General features: G+C 38.4%; 1 protein-coding gene across 1 annotated transcript in view; it reads right to left on the bottom strand.

Moving 5' to 3' along the window:
* The window catches only part of PTPRZ1 (protein tyrosine phosphatase receptor type Z1), a 201,056-nt gene that overhangs the window by 46,203 nt on the left and 135,518 nt on the right, over nucleotides 1-19,335 (bottom strand). Inside the window, exons 10-12 of the mRNA XM_052638631.1 lie at nucleotides 18,832-18,958; nucleotides 9,310-9,356; nucleotides 1,017-4,599 (exon numbers count right to left, since the gene is read on the bottom strand). Coding sequence (XP_052494591.1) covers nucleotides 1,017-4,599; nucleotides 9,310-9,356; nucleotides 18,832-18,958 — 3,757 coding nt within the window. The remainder of the gene's footprint in view (nucleotides 1-1,016; nucleotides 4,600-9,309; nucleotides 9,357-18,831; nucleotides 18,959-19,335) is intronic.

The following is a 19,335-nucleotide window of genomic DNA, read 5'->3' as shown; positions in this document are numbered from 1 at the left end:
ATTGTCTAGTATTTCACATTCTTGCTGCTGCTGCTGCTAAGTCACTTCAGTCATGTCCGACTCTGTGTGACCCCACAGATGGCAGCCCACCAGGCTCCCCTTCATATTCTTAATGGCATTGAATTTCCCCTTTCCGCACTTCCCCCCACCCTCCACCGCCCGGCATCTAAAGCAAACATCTGTATTATATATGCTGCAAGCAATCTGCTGAAAGAAACATCTGGCTATAAATTAGTTTGCATAAAATACATTAACAAATGAAATGCATTTGTACAGAAAATGTTCTTGTGTTGTAAACCTTGTCATACAATACCTATACATATTACGCATATTAATGGCCATTATCTAACTTCTTAGAAAGGTATGTAACAAGTAGAAAGTAGAAGGCATTTTGTTAGTTCACACTGCCCTCTTTAGGCAATGCTAAGGTAATCAAAGAGACATTCTTAAAAATTAAATCTTAAAAAAAAAAGCTTACCATTAAACTTTCAAAACTTAGCAATAGAACTTTTTTCTAAAGCCCCCAATCTGATGTGGATGTCCAAAATATCTACTTCCTTTCCACTGGGTTGATCAGAGAGAGACACATATGTCATATTATATCAGAGTTTGTAATTCGATATATTTAGTTGGCAATGTAATTTAGAATATGCATAAATATTAAAACTAAAATCACCCCAAATACACTCCAATCTATTATTTAAAAAGCAGTGCACTAAAAATGTATCATGTACACATAATTGCTCTCACATGTAACAGGCATCTTGTGGAATATGAAAAAATTGAAATCATCTTATCTGTTTTGGAGAGAGTTAATCTAAGGATGAAAACACATTCAGTATTTCTTTGAAATAATGAAAAAAAATCAAATTTTAAAACCTGTAAATTGATTTATAAATATCCTGACTTTTAAAAATGATGGCCATTTTACCAAAGACCTCTTTCCAAGATTTTTCTTTTTATTTTGAGGCAGAAAGCCATCACACCTCAGTCTATCCCTTGGATCCATAACTAACCTGCCTCTGAAATGTTGAACACTTCTGAATGCCTGCTAGTAATAGTCGGTGTTGAGGACTGTGGGGATCCAGGAGTTATTTCTGAGTCACCTGTTTCCAGTACCCCATCACCATCTTTTTCATTAATATCAGGAAAACTGAAATCTGTGGAAGTCTCATTATCATTAAGGCTATCTGAGGCACCTTGCCCTGATCCACTCTCTTCATCACTTGTAAGAACTGCCCAAGCTTTAGATTCAGGATGGAAAGGAAGCAGGGCATTGTGAGTCTGAACATCATTTTCCTGTTTTCCATCATTGCGCTTCTGGGGTGGCGCATTTGTTGGTGGTGATTTATCAGGACTTCTTTCCATATCAGTCTGATCGTCTGATATGACACCTGTGATTTTATTTCCTTCTTCAGAATTCTGAGATAGTGCATATGAGATTGGGTTATTCTGATCCACAGAAGTGTTCTGCTGCGTGTCTGAGTCATTCATCACCTTTTCCTGTGACTCTCTATAGGAGAAGCATGACATACACCTGTTGATGGATAAGCCATCTTTATCTCTGTCATCATAATCATCATCACCATAATCATCAATATCACCATCATCACCACCACCCACCAAACTGGCATCAGATCGGGCACTTTGAATTGGCTCAGAAGTTGTTCTGGAAGGAAACAGCAACTTGGTTGTGGTTACAGAACCATCCTTGTTGGGAGAAATGGCTGAAATGGAAACATACACATTTCCTAAAGGGACAGAAGGATCAGCAGTTACAACTGGATCAGAAACAACTGTAGGAATACCAGCCAATACCTCATCGGTGACAGGGCCCTTGGTGGAGGTGAAGACTTCATCAGAATAAACAAGCTTATTTATAAGCGTATCTGGTGGTGCAACTGATAAAACAGGAGTAGCATATGCATGCCTTCCTTCTGGAGGAAAGGCCTGGTTAAGCTCCAAATTGGCAGTTTGGAACAACTCATCATTACTGTACAGCGAAGGTACCGTTTGGTGGTAACTTTCGCTTTTATGCAAAACTGGTTCAGAATATTTCTCACTTGCATAAGAAATGGTTAAAACTTGAAGTGAAGCAGCATGCGTATTAGGGGTAGGTGATACATCAGAGATTGGTACAGATGGAGAGTGCAGCGTATTTTCCCTTGAAGCAGCATTTGATGCCATGAGATGTGGTACTGTAGAACTAATGTGATCAACCTTGGGGGTTTCAACCACTATTGGGTCACTAGGCACAGCTGGCAGAGCAGTTTTAAGCAACAAGTGAACACCAGAAACCTGAAAGGAAGGTTGCAGCAATACTTCAGTATTAAAAGAAGCTGAGGGCTCATAAACTAAGAGCTGAGTTGAAGGAGATAACATTTCACTAGAAGTAGGGTCAGAGGATGCTGGCTCTGAATGTGCACTAAGCGCAGGTTTAAGCGAAGTGTCACCAAATGCTTGAGATACAGCGTGTGAAGACTGAACCAGAAAGTTATTTTCTGGAATTTGACTAATCTCATGATCGTAAACCTTAGTGGCAGTAAAAGCAGGAAGCTCTGGGAGGACGCCCTCTGGGCTAGAAGTGGAGGCAGAGGATTCTTGCAAAGAGGCATTCAGTGTATTTACACGATTATACAGGTCAGGCATGACTGTGCTTTCAGAGGGGTAAACCAAGTCACTGAAAGAAGAATTGTGCCGTTCTGTCTCCTCTCCGTATATTCTGTCACTTTTAGAAAGTAGCTTGTTATCATCACCAGACATAGAGGTTGGATACGTAAATTCAGCTACAGAAACGGGTGAAGACATGTTAAGGGCTGTCAGACCGTCTGTGTCAGGCACAAAAAATTCACTATCAGAGGAGGCTCCAGACCACTCCCCGTCACCAGAGAGGCCCTGAGTGGGCTGCAGCAATGATGCGCTTGGGGTTACTAAGGGAGACTCGGGCATCGGTAGGTGGTGACTAGGGCTGCTAGATAAGGAACCCTGAACAGAATCACGCCCAGGTACCGCAGAACTGTCAGAAACCCTGACGAGGTGTTGGGAGCCCTCCTCATTAGTTAAGGCATAAGAAGGTTCAGGCCCTGAAGAACGTGCATGCATCAGGACATCACTGCTGGATGCTTCAGCTGGAGAAAACACAAGCGTTTGATAAAGAACAGCAGGCTTGCTAGCACCAAATTCCAAGGTCTCCGAAGCAGCACGCGTAGTGATCTGATGCGGCATGGCATCAGAATACGGAGCAAGGCTGGGCTCTAATAGCAAATCACCCCCAGCCACTGGCAGAGAAACATGCAGGGACCCCCGATCGCTCTCAAGAGCTGCAGTAACTTGCGGAAGGATCTGAGAGATCGTATACACACGGTGAAGCAATTCACTACTGGAGGAAGCGGAGGAAAATGGGAGCAAAGGCGCGCCATCATAGGAAGACAGGATGGATTCGAATGACACACCGACACTGGGAAATACAGGTGTAGCATGCAAGGCCCAATCACTACTTGAAGCAGCAGGGGTAGTGTTGAGGGTCTGGTTGTCAAGCAACAAGGGGGTGACTAGAGGAAAGACTTCACTACTGTAGGAAGGTTGGAGAGGTGCCTCACCATTGTACACTGGTTGAGTTGTCTGCGCGTGTACCACGTTGACGGTGGGGACCGAATGGTGTTGTCCAGAGGATGGAGTAAAAGCGTGAGGTGTCACCTCAGTGGGGAAGTACGCAAAGGTAGAATACTGCGGCATTCGCACATCTGAGACCGAGGGACCCTGTGACAGCAGTGGGCCTGGAGGAGAGGATTCTGTTGTCTTCTCAGATTCGTCACTATCCACGTCGGTGTAATTAGTCTGGAGAAGGCTCTCTCTACCTGACCCGACATCGGGCAGTATCGTCACGTCTGTCGTACTAGGAAACCACACATTTCCATCAACGGAAGGATCCTTGAGAGATTCTTCCGAACCTGAGGAGGCTGAATCTTCTGAAGCATTTCTCGCGGATTCTGGGATAAAGACATCGTATGTGACGACCTCTGGGTTTTCTGAAGGAAATACATCACCATGGGGAGTGTTATCGGAGACAAATGGCACAGCGGAAGTCGCGGGACTGGAGCCGGAAGAATCATCGGCTCTGGGATCGAGCTTGAAACTGGTCAATAAACTCTCTTCCTCACTGATATCAGTAGATACCTCTTGCGACTCCGCCATAGAAACTGTATCTGAATATTCCACCGTCCCGGACAAGTTCATCTGTGGCAATCGGAGAATGGTTTTAGAGCCGTCACTTGAAGAGGCTGAAGTGCCTGCCAGAGTGAGAGGGGGAGGCTGGGTCACAGTCTGTGAAGTCGAAGGAATGTCTTTTTCTGGGTCTAATTCAGTGACTGGCTGGGAAGTGGAATCTAAAGGTGTGTTGGGAATATCACTCTTTCCAGAGAACTCGCTTCCTCTTGCTGGGGAGCGGTTAGTCTTAGCCTCGTTGTATTTGGTCCCCACTCGGTTGTAATTTGTTGTGGTAGGAATCTGGGGTTCCTTTCTCCTAATCTGGTTTGTGGCACCGTCTCTACCAGGATTCACAACAGTGTCTCCTTCCATGTCCTTTCCCTCTTCTTCTTCCTTTGAAAAGCAAGTAAGATTTAATGGGATATAAGGAAATTAGAGAAAAATGAAATTTTTTTTTTTTAGTTCTACCAGTTTATTGCTACCAACCCATCTTCTTCCACCCTTCTCATGTATGCGTGCTCAGTCATGTAACCCCATGGACTGCAGCCCTCCAGGCTCCTCTGTCCATGGACTTTTCCAGGCAAGAATATTGGAGTGGGTTGCCATTTCCTTTTCCATGAAACCTTAATAATATCTTAAACTGCATTATACTGTGATTCTTCACTTGTGGGATTTTGGAAACTTCTCATAAAGCAACCCCCCGCCCCAGAAGACACGCCTCTATCTTGTAACCAGTATTATCTACCCTTGCTAAGTCGCTTCAGTCCTGCCCAATTCTGTGTGACCCCACAGACGGCAGCCCACCAGGCTCCCCCATTCCTGGGATTCTCCAGGCAAGAACACCGGAGTGGGTTGCCATTTCCTTCTCCAATGCATGACAGTGAAAAGTGAAAGTGAAGTTGCTCAGTCCTGTCCGACTCTTCACGACCCCATGAACTGCAGCCCACCAGGCTCCTCCCTCCATGGGACTTTCCAGGCAAGAGTACTGGAGTGAGGTGCCATGAAGGACAGTAATTAAACTCAACGAAAATATCTTACTTATGGCTGCTTTTTATTTACTTTACGGAAGTAATTAATAGATATCACAGCTCTGAAAAGAAGACACAATGTAGTGGTATTTACTTACTAAGAGTGTTATTTAACATGGTATTTATTTTCTTGTGTTTATAATTCTCTGTTCAGTTCATCTGGCAACAAGCTAAATAATAATTAGCTTCTTGAATGTAAAATGGCGATAAAACATCTTATTTCAAAATCAAAGTAGTTGTATATTCAGACTATTTGTATGTATTCAGAATACATCACAATTTTAAAGTTATTCTAACAGGAAAGTTTAAGACTGGAAGAGGTTTTTGGTTTTGTTCGTTTTTGTTTTAAATACTTTTCCCTAGGAGTTCATCTTAAACCTAGGCAGATATTTTTAACAACTGGTCAAAATATGGTCCTAGTTCTAGTCATTTAATTTTGTGTTTCCTTTAGAAATACCATTCAGGTGACCCAGTCTCTCATGAGCACTTAGTTACTATGATGGCCCAGGAGTGATCTGGCTAGAGGTTAACCAAAACCCATGTTTTCTTTTTATAAAAACTGTATATATTATAATATGTCTAATCATATGTTTAAAACATTGAATTGCCAAACATATTAAGATATGATATTTTTTGTTCACATGGGACATGAATCTGTCAGTTTGGTAGCACTGTCATCTATTAGATCTTTTAAGGTCACGCTCCTTGAAAAAAAGAAAAAAATGACCAAGTACAAATTGGTCCGTGAGAACCTGACCAATATCAGTAGAAAGAATCTGAATCTTAAGCCATGTGTGCTTATGAGCTTTTGTCTCAGACACACGGAAAGCTACACGTATGAAACACAAGATTTCAGGCTTAATGACTGCATTGTTATCTAGAGCTTAATTATTCAGTTGATTTAAAGTGGTTTTTTTTTTTTTTTTTTAATCTTAAGGCATATGAGACAACCCTGAGAAGTGAGTCAGCATTAATGTTCTGGATTATATTAATGCTAAAATGGATATTCTCTTAGATTTCCCAGATCCATCCCCTCCCTAGTGGTATTTCTTGATAAAATTTTGCATTCTAATTGATGCCATGTTCAACAAGGACAACTAGGAGATTTTACCACATAATTTTCTGACTAAATATTCCTCTCATCTTCAAGCCCCAGATCTTCACGCACAAGGAAATAAGAACAGTTTGCCTTGACTCACTCTTGGTGGAAAACACTCTTCTTTCCTTAGACGTGCTTACAAACATTTGCTTTATAATCTGATACACAGTTTTGGTGAGGATCAGTGTTAACCTTAGCAATATATAGTTTCTGAATTCTTTCTCACTTTTGTAAATCTGGATACTTGCCAGTTTCTGGTATCACGCCACACTCTTACCCTCTATCAAGACTTTTAAACTTCACTCTGCTCTATTCAAACCTCCATTTTCTTCTCTCTTCATTCTCAGCAGATGGTTTTCCTGATTATAGAGGCAGTAGAAGCCACCAGACAAAAACTCAACTCTTCCTAGCATTAAAACATCAAAACCCACCAGGACCAACCAAATCCATCTCCGCTCTTCTCATCCTGTTGTAACAGAGTTGTTGTTCTACTTCCTCTCTAATTTCTGCATTTGTGTTCTAATCCATTCTCTATCATCCTCTCAAGAATTGAACACAACTATTTCCCTCCACTTTGTACTTTCAATTTTGCTTTCTTAATGGATCATTCTTACCAGCTCAAACCCAGATCTCTCCTATTTAAAAGGAGCATAATGGAAAATCTCTAATTCAATGACTAGTATTCATTTTACCTCTCTCCATGTCTTCACAGTAAAGTTCCCAAAACACATGTCATCTATCTTCTCTATATCCTCTGACAATTTCTTTTCTTTAGAACTTTTATTTTTTGCTAAGTTTTTTCTTTTTTTTTCTTTTTGCTTCATTGTGTAGCATGTGGGATCTTAGTTCCTTGGCCAGGAACTGAATCCATGCCCCCTGCATTGGAAGTGCGGAGTCTCAACCACTGGACCACCAGAGACTAGAAGTCCCTGATCTGACAATTTCTTTCAAATTACACATAACATTGCTTCTCTTCCTCTTTGCTTATTATCCCACACAAACCTCCTTTATCATCCTCCTACTATAAGCTATGTAGACCTCTATAACATTGTGCTTAAAACATAATGCCAGTCACGCTTTATTCTGTTACATTTTTGGGAAATAAAAACTATACACACACAAAACACAAATTTCTCTTTCATCACTGTGAGATTCTTAGAATCTGATGAAGGTGATGGACCTTTCATTAATCCACCCAGCTAAGTCTTGTACATCTCTATGGGGTCATGCTATCTCATGTCAACGTTTCAAGAAGAACATAAGATTCATATTCTGATTACTTTATACATATATGAAAATACAAATATTTTAATGGACACTGCTTCCCAAGATTAAGTTATTGTGAATCTTTCCTCCTCTATGGTTTTGATATGGATCACACCTGTTATCCTTTATGATACCTATTAAAATTTTTTATTGAAAAGCCTTGATTGTGCTGGAGATACTTTGTCTTTCAAAGTCAGGCATTCCTATTGGAAGAAAACTTGAGGAATATTCCCCAAACTATTCATTTCCACGTTGTTGTTGTTTTTGTCTAGTTGCTCAGTCATGTCTGACTCTTGTGACACCGTGGACTGTAACCTGCCAGGCTCCTCTGTCCATGGGATTGCCCAGGCAAGAATACTGGAGTGGGTTGCCATTTCCCTCTCCAGGGCACCTTCCCAACCCAGGGATTGAACCTGCATCCCTTGCATTGGAAGGCATATTCTTTACCACTGAGCCACCAGGGAAACCAATATTCAGGCTTAAAACCATTACTGGTACAATCCAGGTGTTTGCCAACTTCTATCATTCATTCCTGCATGAATCGATGATCATGAATAGTGTTATGAACTGTTTGTGTCCCCTCTAAATTCACATGCTGAAACCCTACCCTTTCAAAGTGACAGTCTTAGGAACTGGGGCCTTTGGGAGTCATTAGTATTAAATGAGGTCATAGGTGGAAGCCTCATGAATGGGATTAGTGCCTTTATATTGAGTCATGAAGGGTTGCTTCTTCTGCTCTTCTCCACCATGTGAGGACACAAGTCTGCAGTCTACAATTGGAAGGGTGTTTGACACACATCACACACACACCGAGATATGCTTAGCTGAATTCTGTTGTGAGCTCTTGATGAAATGTGGACTGCTTATTTTGCTAAAATAGTCCTTTGTAAGAGAGAATGGCCATAAGATAAAAAATCACTGAGGTAATGGTTCATGTGAAAACACAACCTAACCACTATTTACTGCTAGATAAGAATATTTGTTTTCACAAGTTATCAGCTCATACACATGTATGTACTAATGGACACATTCCTACTACCATTAACAATAGAAAACCTGGACTTTACATATTATCTCAGTTCTGATGAATAGCATATTTGGGCTTAGGATGAAATATAAGATATAAACAGTCATTTTCTCTCTATTTCAAAAATTAAGACAATGTTAAAATTTATAAATTTATAAATATCCTTAAAGGACCTTGTGCTGGCAACAGACTTTATAATATGCATAGTCCAAACAAAAATAATCAAATTAAATGGGCAAAAGAATATATACATTTTATATTCTGGTTCATATTTATTATCAATCTATCTATCACTGGTTAAGCTAGTCAAAAATAAGCTGTAGCAATATTATGAATTGCTTAAATATTACTTTAGTTTGTTAGAAACATTTAGAAAATGAAAAAGTTCCAATTTGCAACTACAGTTCATAGCTATCATTATTTTTGAAGTTCATCATTTTTCTAATTATCAACAAACCTTTCCTATCTCTTTTTAAAAACTATGCCAATTAAAGTGTCTTCCAACTTCTTCATAAAACTCATGTTATTAATTATACATTAATCTACAAAGCTCAGCAACTAATCCTACAATGAATCATGCATGCAACACGAACTTTTTATTAATGCAACATCTGAAACCTAACCAATAATTCAAAATAGACTTTTTAATGTTTAAGCACTTGAATAAAAAATAGCTATGATACCTTGATTATTTCTTCAGTTCCAATTAATTCAGGAAAGAGGTCAAGTTCTACAAAATTAAAAACAAAATTATTAACATTTTTATTCAACTATTTCAGCCTTATTGGTCTACTTTTGTATGGAAAGAGAGAAAAGGAAAAAATAATACTGTTAGCTTGGAAAATACAGAATTGCTCAAAGAAAATTTCAAATTTCAGTTTTCAAGACTACTGAACATTACATAACACAGCACTATGTAAACGTATGGGAAAGTGCACTCAAAACCTTGATCTCTATCCTCCACACCAATTCCTTTCCCTATCTGCACCCCAACTGTGATTGAAACTAAGAAGGGGAAAGAAGACAGTGAGACTGATATTACCGGGTGCAAAGAAACCCAGGTAACTTTTCATCGGTGCAGGCTTACTGCTGATAAAAGCACAACTGGGAAAATGCCAGGAGATAAGTGACAGATATTCTTATTCAACTACTTATTCCTTAAGGTCTTCTGACTGAAGGTCAAATAGTTATTTTTTTTAATTAATTAATTTTTGGCTGTGCAGGGTCCTCAGTTGCTGCGCGAGGGGCTTTCCCTAGTTGTGGTGAGCAGAGGCTACTCTACAGTTGCGCTGCATGGACTTCTCTTGTTGCAGAGCATGGGCTCTAGAACATGGACTTGGTAGTTATTACACATGGACTTTGCTCAGAAGCATGTGGAACCTTCCCAGACCAGAGATCAAACCCACATTCCCTGGATTGGCAGGAAAATTCTTAACTACTGCCCCACCAGCGAAGTCCCAAATAGTGCTTTTTACCCTTCAGATTTGGGCTCATATGTATTTGTACACAGGGTGCTGCCCCAGGTAAAAGCGAGAATGTTTTCTAGCAGGTCCAGCCTGGATTGGCAGCAGGAAGGACAGACCAGAGTGATTCCCATGACTTCTTCCTAGGGATACTCAACTAATACTGCTTATGAAAGGAATGTAAGGACCAGGATCATTTAAGTCTGACTTTCCCAAGTGGACACAATCTGCGTATTTCATATTGCTGTGCCGTGCTTAGTCGCTCAGTTGTGTCTGACTCTTTGTGACCCCATGGACTGTAGCCTGTCCATGGGGATTCTCCAGGCAAGAATACTGGACTGGGTTGCCATGCCCTCCTCCAGGGGGATCTTCCCAACCCAGGGATCAAATCCAGGTCTCCCACATTGTAGGTGGATTCTTTATCATCTGAGCCACCAGGGAAGCCCATGAATACTGGAGTGGGTAGCCTATCCCTTCTCCAGGGGATCTTCCAGATCCAGGAATCGAACCAGGGTCTCCGGCACTGCAGGCGGATTCTTCACCAGCTGAACTACCAGGGAAGACCAGTCTAAGGATAGCTCAATCCTAAAACAAGACTCATCAGTAAATGTTAGAAAAGATGAGGAGCTACTAATAGTTCTCTCTCTCCAACAAGGAATCTAGGCCCTCTGCCAAGTTACCAATGGGCTTGAGGACCACTTGTCCTCACTCTTCATCCAAGCTGCATCAGGGAGACAGAAGACAGGGTAACTATTAGGGCTTGAGCATTATTACAAAGATACCCTTCTTATTCTTATTATTTTAGAGAATCTATCCCATCTCCAAAGTTTATGCTTTTCACTATCCTAAAGCTGTTTATGTTCTATTTTTTTATGCCTCTGTAGATCTTCAAAAGAAATGCATGTTCTATAGAATTTTCAAAGGCATAAATGAACTAACATTAAGTATTTATCAAATCCAGGCCTGCTTTATCATATAAACTGTATTGGGTTTATTTTCATGAAAAAATTCTAGGTACTAAGAAATGTAAAACTATAAAATACCGTAATATGCTTGAATTTTATTTAGAAGAGAATTCAAGTAAAATATAGAAGCCCAGCCCCCATGAGGTTTTAGATAAAATTAATACTGACTAGTTAAGTATTTTTAAGTTACTTACCCTGTACAATTTTTGGTGCTATAAAAATGAAAATAGTCACTGTAAACAGGTATATCTTAAATTTTAACTCTCAATTATTATTATTTTCTTGTTAAAACTAACCATGAAAGAATCTGACAACTTTCACTTGGATCTTTAGTGTTCTCCTTTTTCTATTTTTGTCACTGTGAAACCCTTTACTCACCCTGTTTTTCATGTTAGTCTTTACTTTTTAAAATTAAAATGATTTCAATAGTCTGATACAACTTTGTCTCTATAACCTTCAAGGAAACCAATATAATGTGAATTTAAAAATGGGATTCAACTTAACTGTGAGAGAGAAATAAAAAGAACCTTTAATATGATTTTCTAAAAACTACAATTAGAGAAGTTCATGCATGTAAAAATCTCCAATTTCAGCATATGGGACAATACATAATTTTATTAAAAATATTTTTATATGGAGTCACAGCTTTTCATGTGCTTTTAAAATACTTTATTATTAATAAGGGTAAATCATAGTCAAATACTTATTTTGAGATATATATATATATATACACACATATATATTATACTTTAGATTTTATTCTGTTAAGAAGCTACAGAAAAACATCTCAATGGAGTCCATTCTCTTCAACATGCTTACAGAGGTGTTTTTAAAAAATGGCCTAACTTCATTTAACTTAACACAATTGTAATGACCAAAGCTGATTCTCTTATTAATTGTCAGGGTTGGGGTGGAATGTATATAATTATCACATTAAGGACAAATTTTTTCTTTCAGTACTGTGTGTACTACATTTGATTAATTGTTATCCTTTAATCAGAGCATAACTTAACTATATAGATTATAATTCCTATTAAGCTAAAATACATAATTCTACTTAATCATACTGTCTATGAGTACTGGGATCAGCGAGTTCTACTATAACTGGCTTTGCTGTTTACTGCAATAAGAAGTAAAAAGTTTCCTTTAGGCCCCCTCAGGCCCTAGGAGCAGAATCTACAGGTCCAAGAAGCCCTTTGATCTCTTTTTATTTCATAGCACACACATGGGTGAATTAGGTTTGGATGCCTTCATGTTGGTATGTAAAAATCCACTTTGAAGGATCTTCCTTATGATTTCCTACTAGACTCAGATCATTTGAATTGACTGAAATACTGGCATTGTCCAGGAATACTTTAAGAGCCCTGCCCAAAACAACCCAGAAGTCTTCTGCTGAGACGCCTCAGAACAATTTGGAAATAAAATAATTTTAAAAGATTGCTTCTAACTCCCTGGAGAATCTGAGCCATACTCCTGGGTCTGAGAGTTCATAGCACTCAAGGTCTAACTGCTGACTGATGAAGGTCTCAGGATGGGTCCCCACTGGCCTGCTGTTGTTGTTATTGTTAAGTTGCTAAGTCGTATCTGACTATTTGCGACCTCATGGACTATAGCCCACCAGGCTCCTCTATCCATGGAATTCTCCAGGCAAGAATACTAGAGTGGGTTTCCATTTCCTTCTCCAAAGCATCTTCCTGATACAGAGATTGAATCCTTGTCTCCTGCCCTTGCAGGTGGATTCTTTACCACTGAGCCACCTGGGAAGTCCTTTGGCCTGCTGCTTCCTTGCAAATAACAACTAATGTTTTAGTGGTCACCAGTCTGACTCAGGAACTACTGGGGTTTACAGAATATTCTCACTTCATCAAAACAGACTCCAAGAAGGTTGCAACAGTCCAGTAGTGAAGACTGTCAATATATTTTTTTGACTGAACACTTAAAATTCACATTTATGGGATAACAGAATAAAACCTATGGGTCATTCTGGTTTTGTTAGATTTTCTAAAACAGCATGTTACTCACACATGTTACTCAACATTCCACAAAACAAAAAAGCAACACTGATGTAGGTAGGCAAGCAAGGCTTATTTAATTGTTCAAACGTTTTAAGCCAAGTTTCACAGTGCGAAAAGGCAAAAGCAATGTAAATTGCAATCTTTTTAAAGGGTGATTTTTAAATATCATTATATAACAGTACCTGTAGTGTAGTATGGTACAGGCTGAACAAGGACAATGTATAGTGATTTAACAAAGACAGTTGTTATACAAATAAAAAGGACACAAAACAGGGAAATGCATTGATCTAATTCACCATGTATTTAAATTTAATACATATGATTATCAAGACCCTAAGACATGTACTCAAATAATGTCTTCTATTACTATGTGAAAGTGAAAGTGAAGTTGCTCAGTTGTGTCCGACTCTTTGTGACCTCATGGCCTGTAGCCTATCAGGCTTCTTGGTCCATGGGATTTTCCAGGCAAGAATAATGGAGTGGGTTACTATTTCCTTCTCCAGGAGATCTTCCCGAGCCAGGGATTGAACCCGGGTAACCCGCATTGTAGGCAGATGCTTTACCGTCTGAGCTACCAGGGAATGCAAAAAAGCAAAACGGCTGTCTGAGGAGGCCTTACAAATAGCTGTGAGAAGAAGAGAAGCGAAAAGCAAAAGAGAAAAGGAAAGATATAAGCATCTGAATGCAGAGTTCCAAATAGAAAGGAGAGATAAGAAAGCCTTCTTTAGCGATCAATGCAAAGAAATAAAGGAAAACAACAGAATGGGAAAGACTAGAGATCTCGTCAAGAAAATTAGAGATACAAAGGGAACATTTTATGCAAAGATGGGATCGATAAAGGACAGAAATGGTATGGACCTAACAGAAGCAGAAGATATTAAGAAGAAGTGGCAAGAATACACAGAAAAACTGTACAAAAAAGATCTTACAGTAAGATCTTTTTTAGCTGGGTCTTAATACGACCCAGATAATCACAATGGTGTGATTACTTACCTAGAGTCAGACATCCTGGAATGTGAAGTCAAGTGGGCCTTAGAAAGCATCACTACGAACAAAGCTAGTGGAGGTGATGGAATTCCAGTGGAGCTATTTCAAATCCTAAAAGATGATGCTGTGAAAGTGTTGCACTCAATATGCCAGCAAATTTGGAAAACTCAGCAGTGGCCACAGGACTGGAAAAGGTCAGTTTTCATTCCAATCCCAAAGAAAGGCAATGCCCAAGAATGTTCAAACTACCACACAATTGCACTCATCTCACACACTAGTAAAGTAATGCTCAAAATTCTCCAAGCCAGGCTTCAGCAGTATGTGAACCGTGAACTTCCAGATGTTCAAGCTGGTTTTAGAAAAGGCACAGGAACCAGAGATCAAACTGCCAACATCTGCTGCATCATGGAAAAAGCAAGAGAGTTACAGAAAACCATCAATTTATGCTTTATTGACTATGCCAAAGCCTTTAACTGTGGATCACAATAAACTGTGGAAAATTCTGAAAGAGATGGGAATATCAGACCACCTGACCTGCCTCTTGAGAAACCTATAGCAGGTCAGGAAGCAACAGTTAGAACTGGACATGGAACAACAGACTGGTTTCAAACAGGAAAAGGAGTATGTCAACGCTGTGTATTGTCGCCCTGCTTATTTAACTTCTATGCAGAGTACATCATGAGAAGCGCTGGGCTGGAAGAAGCACAAGCTGGAATCAAGATTGCTGGGAGAAATATCAATAACCTCAGATATGCAGATGACACCACCCTTATGGCAGAAAGTGAAGAGGAACTAAAAAGCCTCTTGTTGAAAGTGAAAGAAGAGAGTGAAAAAGTTGGCTTAAAGCTCAACACTCAGAAAACTAAGATAATGGCATCTGGTCCCATCACTTCATGGGAAATAGATGGGGAAACAGTGTCAGACTTTATTTTTGGGGGCTCCAAAATCACTGCAGATGGTGACTGCAGCCATGAAATTAAAAGACGCTTACTCCTTGGAAGGAAAGTTATGATCAACCTAGATAGCATATTCAAAAGCAGAGACATTACTTTGCTAACAAAGGTCCGTCTAGTCAAGGCTATGGTTTTTCCAATGGTCATGTATGGATGTGAGAGTTGGACTGTGAAGAAAGCTGAGTGCCGAGGAATTGATGCTTTTGAACTGTGGTGTTGGAGAAGACTTTTGGGAGTCCCTTGGACTGCAAGGAGATCCAACTAGTCCATCCTAAAGGAGATCAGTCCTGGGGGTTCTTTGGAAGGACTGATGCTGAAGCTGAAACTCCAGTCCTTTGGCCACCTCATGCGAAGAGTTGACTCACTGGAAAAGACCCTGATGCTGGGAGGGATTGGGGGCAGGAGGAGAAGGGGACGACAGAGGATGAGATGGCTGGATGGCATCACCGATGGAGATGAGTTTGGGTAAACTCCGGCAGTTGGTGATGGACAGGGAGGCCTGGAGTGCTGCGATTCATGGGGTTACAAAGAGTTGGACACGACTGAGCAACTGACCTGAATTGACAACTATATAATAATTAGATGTATATTATAGAAATAAGCATAATTATAACTACAACCAAATGAAAAAGTTTTTAAAAAGAATATCCACTTTAGTTTAACCTAGAAAAGGTTTAAATTCTTTTCTGAACATGAGTTTATGCATTAATTTTAAAATAGCAATTTACAATATCTATGGTGATGCTGTTGTACACAACAAATGTAATTAAAATGCACAAGCAAGAAATTAATCAAATTATCCAACTTTAAGTGCACAGTTTGGAAGACTGAGTTTTACTTCACAGATATTGATTAGAATATTTAAAATCTGTGACTGAAAGGATGAGGGCAATTATACATCACCTCTGTCATTCCTTTTTAACAGAAGCAACAAATAGTACAGTCTTTAGAAAACAGCTTATCCAAAATAATAATAGAATAAGTCAATAAGGTACATTACAACATTAGGTAATGAAACAACATGATTAATAGGATGAAATGGTACTAGTAAACCCATGAAATAAACAGCAAACTTAAGAGACACTTACATCTATATTAGCCACATAAACCGTAAAATTTAGAAATCTTGAAGGAACCATGACACTGAACCACAAGACAGTACCGCTGTCAAGACTTTTACTGCTATGTATTTACTACAGAAACAATATCTAAGATAACATAATTTCAATAATGGACTAAAAATATATGGACTGAAATGCCATTGTAGTCTTCCTGATCAGAAAGAATGAGTTCTGGAGAGAACCAATATTTTCCTTATAAAAATAGGAAGAGCTGAAACTTTGCATAAATTGGTCTTCAACAAAGAACTTTCTGGAATAATTAAGGGATAAACTAAATTTTAACCCTTGATTTTTAAGAGTAATATCATACCAGAATATCAAATCAAATACCACCTTTTACTAAAACATATTAATGTACAAAATGTTCTAAGGCACTAAGACATCCATGGAGATTAAGTGATGTGTCCAAGCTAGCATCTCATTAGTTCAATGGTGTTCCAATCCTTTGAATAAATAGAAATTAAGTTATAATACTTTTGATTTTGTACAAATGTGAAAGTGCTACAAATGATACAAGAACTTTGTATTTTGTGTCAATATAGATTCATTCTAAAAGGATCACTCAGAAATTATATCTATAGATAATAGACATTTGATCTGTTTTTCCATATGCAATAAGCCTCTTTCTTAAAAATAAGAAAGAAAAAATTCAAAAAGTCTAAACTTTTAGTGTAGTAGCTAGAGTTAGAAGTGTTAGTTGTTCAGTCATGTCAGACTCTTTGCAACCCCATAGACTGTAGCCCGCCAGGCTCTTCTGTCCATGGAATTCTTCAGGCAAGAATACTGGAGTGGGTTGCCATTCCTTTCTTAAGGGAGAGTTAGAAAATGCAAAACATAAATAGCTAAAATTATTTGACTGGAAAATTGTACTATGTTCAGAAATTAGAGTGGTATAATTAAACCAAGACAGTAAAATTAAATGAATGGTTTTAATATAATTCATCACCTAAAATACACAATAGGACTAGAGGGGATTTTTATATACCATATGTAGTTAATTCACATGTGATATTGGCCAACACAGTCAATGGTACACTGCTAAAGATATCATTTTTGGAATGGATCAATATGTGGGACTTCAGTGAGGGATGACATTCAATGGAAAAGCATCATATGGGATAGCTGAAACCATGGTCAGTTAATTTGATACTCACCTTTCAATAACAGAGCTCACATTCCATTTAAAAATAACCTGATTTTGCAAAATAATGCTAAATAAGAAGAGTAGGAGAGATGGTTATACCTAGGACATGAGGCAGCTCATAATATTATTTTTAAATAATGATACTGCCATTATGAGAGTGCTGTCCTGTGCTTAGTTGCTCAGTCATGTCTGACTCTTTGCAACCCCATGGACAGTAGTCCACCAGGCTGTTCTGTCCACGGGGACTCTCCAGGCAAGAATGCTAGAGTGGGTTACCATGCCCTCCTCCAGGGGATCTTCCTAACCCAAGGATTGAACCCAGGTCTTCTGCATTGCAGGCGGATTTTTTACCATCTGAACCACCAGGGAAGCCCATCATGAGAGCAGTCATATTCATTAGCTGTAAATGTTCTAAGTTGGGAAATACTTTGGCAAGTTTTATGGCCTGTGGCTTGGAAGGATCCAGAATCGAACATCTAATGTTCTGTTAAATTCTTTAACTTAAACACTCAACTAGTTAAGAACTATGATGTTACAAAAAGCTTATAATAGATTAAAACCCTGCTATGGCACACAGACCACAAAGGAAAATCAACAAACATCAGTTTTCCTTTTATACATAAACATAAAACATGCTCCACTTAATATTACTTGTAACCACTACTATTAAAACCCTGTGAAAATTTCAGAGAGTAGCCTCATAAAAGGGATGACCGAAGATTATTTACATTAATGTACGTGTGTGTGTTCGTATACATTTATGAGCATGCATATGCATGATATGTATGTACGTATATATGCATATACATGTATATGTACTATAAAATTCCATTTATTACTTTAAAATTGCTTATACTAACAAAAGAAAGACTTTAGTTATGTACATTTGTAAATTGTCCAGTTATGATAGGCAGCACTTTCTTCAATTATTGCATATGGTTTGAGATCAAAGATTTTCCTGTAACACTTAGAGAAGATGCATGCAAATAAAATACAATTAGAAACAACTTTTTTGCTTGCTTTTATGGAATAAAACTGGCAAACCTAAGAAGAAAGATCCCCCTCACCACCAATTTATAAAAGATAGATGAAAATATCTAAGATAAACTTCTGAGATGCTTTGTATAGGTATTTCAAAGTACCTCACATGATCCTTGAATCATGTACATACTTACTAAATACTTTGGGGGCTGAAAGAGGGAGGAAATAAACACAAATGAAACAAACTTTTCATTATTCAAAATCAAGTCTTTATATTTTCTTAGCTATTTTCATTTGACGACCACTACAGACACTACAATAGGTTTGGCAGTTCTTATTTCACAAACAGAAAACTTCAGTATTAAGAATAAATTCACTTATTATGCTATACCATATCTGCTGAATGAAAATGAAAAAGGAGCTCTGCGCTTTACAAAATTACCTGATAATTCAGACTAAAAAAGAAATCACTTTGCCTTTTGGACAAAGAACATAAAGTCAGAGAGAAAGCACCAATGCATTCAGAAATTAAACTAGCCTCCTTTATTTAATAAGGTATATCAGAGGGGCACTTACCAGGGTCATCAGAAGGCATGTCCACAATCAGCTGGTCACTGTATTTTCCATATAAGCCATTAGTGCATATGGCTACTATTTGAAGAACATAACTCATATTGGGTAGTAAATTATTAAGAATAGCACCCTAAAAGAAAGACGGCAATAACTATACAAATTTGTCATTCTCAGAGGAGTGTTAACATACTAGACAGCTCTTCTTAGAAAACATTTTCTCATTTGTCAATAAAAAATTTTGTATTTTATTAACCTAAGAAAAAATTTTACACAATGTTATCAGGCTGAGCTTGTGATATTTGTGAGTTAGGAAGATACTGGCAAACTATGCTTTTATTTCTTTATTTTTTTGCTCTGTAAAAATCAGATTTAGTTTCTGAAAATTTCATTTTTTAACTCAAACTCATGAAATTCATAAATGAGTAGCCAAAAGTGTAGATTACTATTTTAGACAAGCATGCAGCATTTATAAGAAGCAAAATGTGAAAAACTAATTTCTTTCTTTTT

Source organism: Budorcas taxicolor, chromosome 4 (assembly GCF_023091745.1).
Source record: "Budorcas taxicolor isolate Tak-1 chromosome 4, Takin1.1, whole genome shotgun sequence".
NCBI classification, from domain to species: Eukaryota; Metazoa; Chordata; class Mammalia; order Artiodactyla; family Bovidae; genus Budorcas; species Budorcas taxicolor.
The sequence above is the reverse complement of the archived record's forward strand: the minus strand, read 5'-3'. Positions and strand labels throughout refer to the sequence as shown.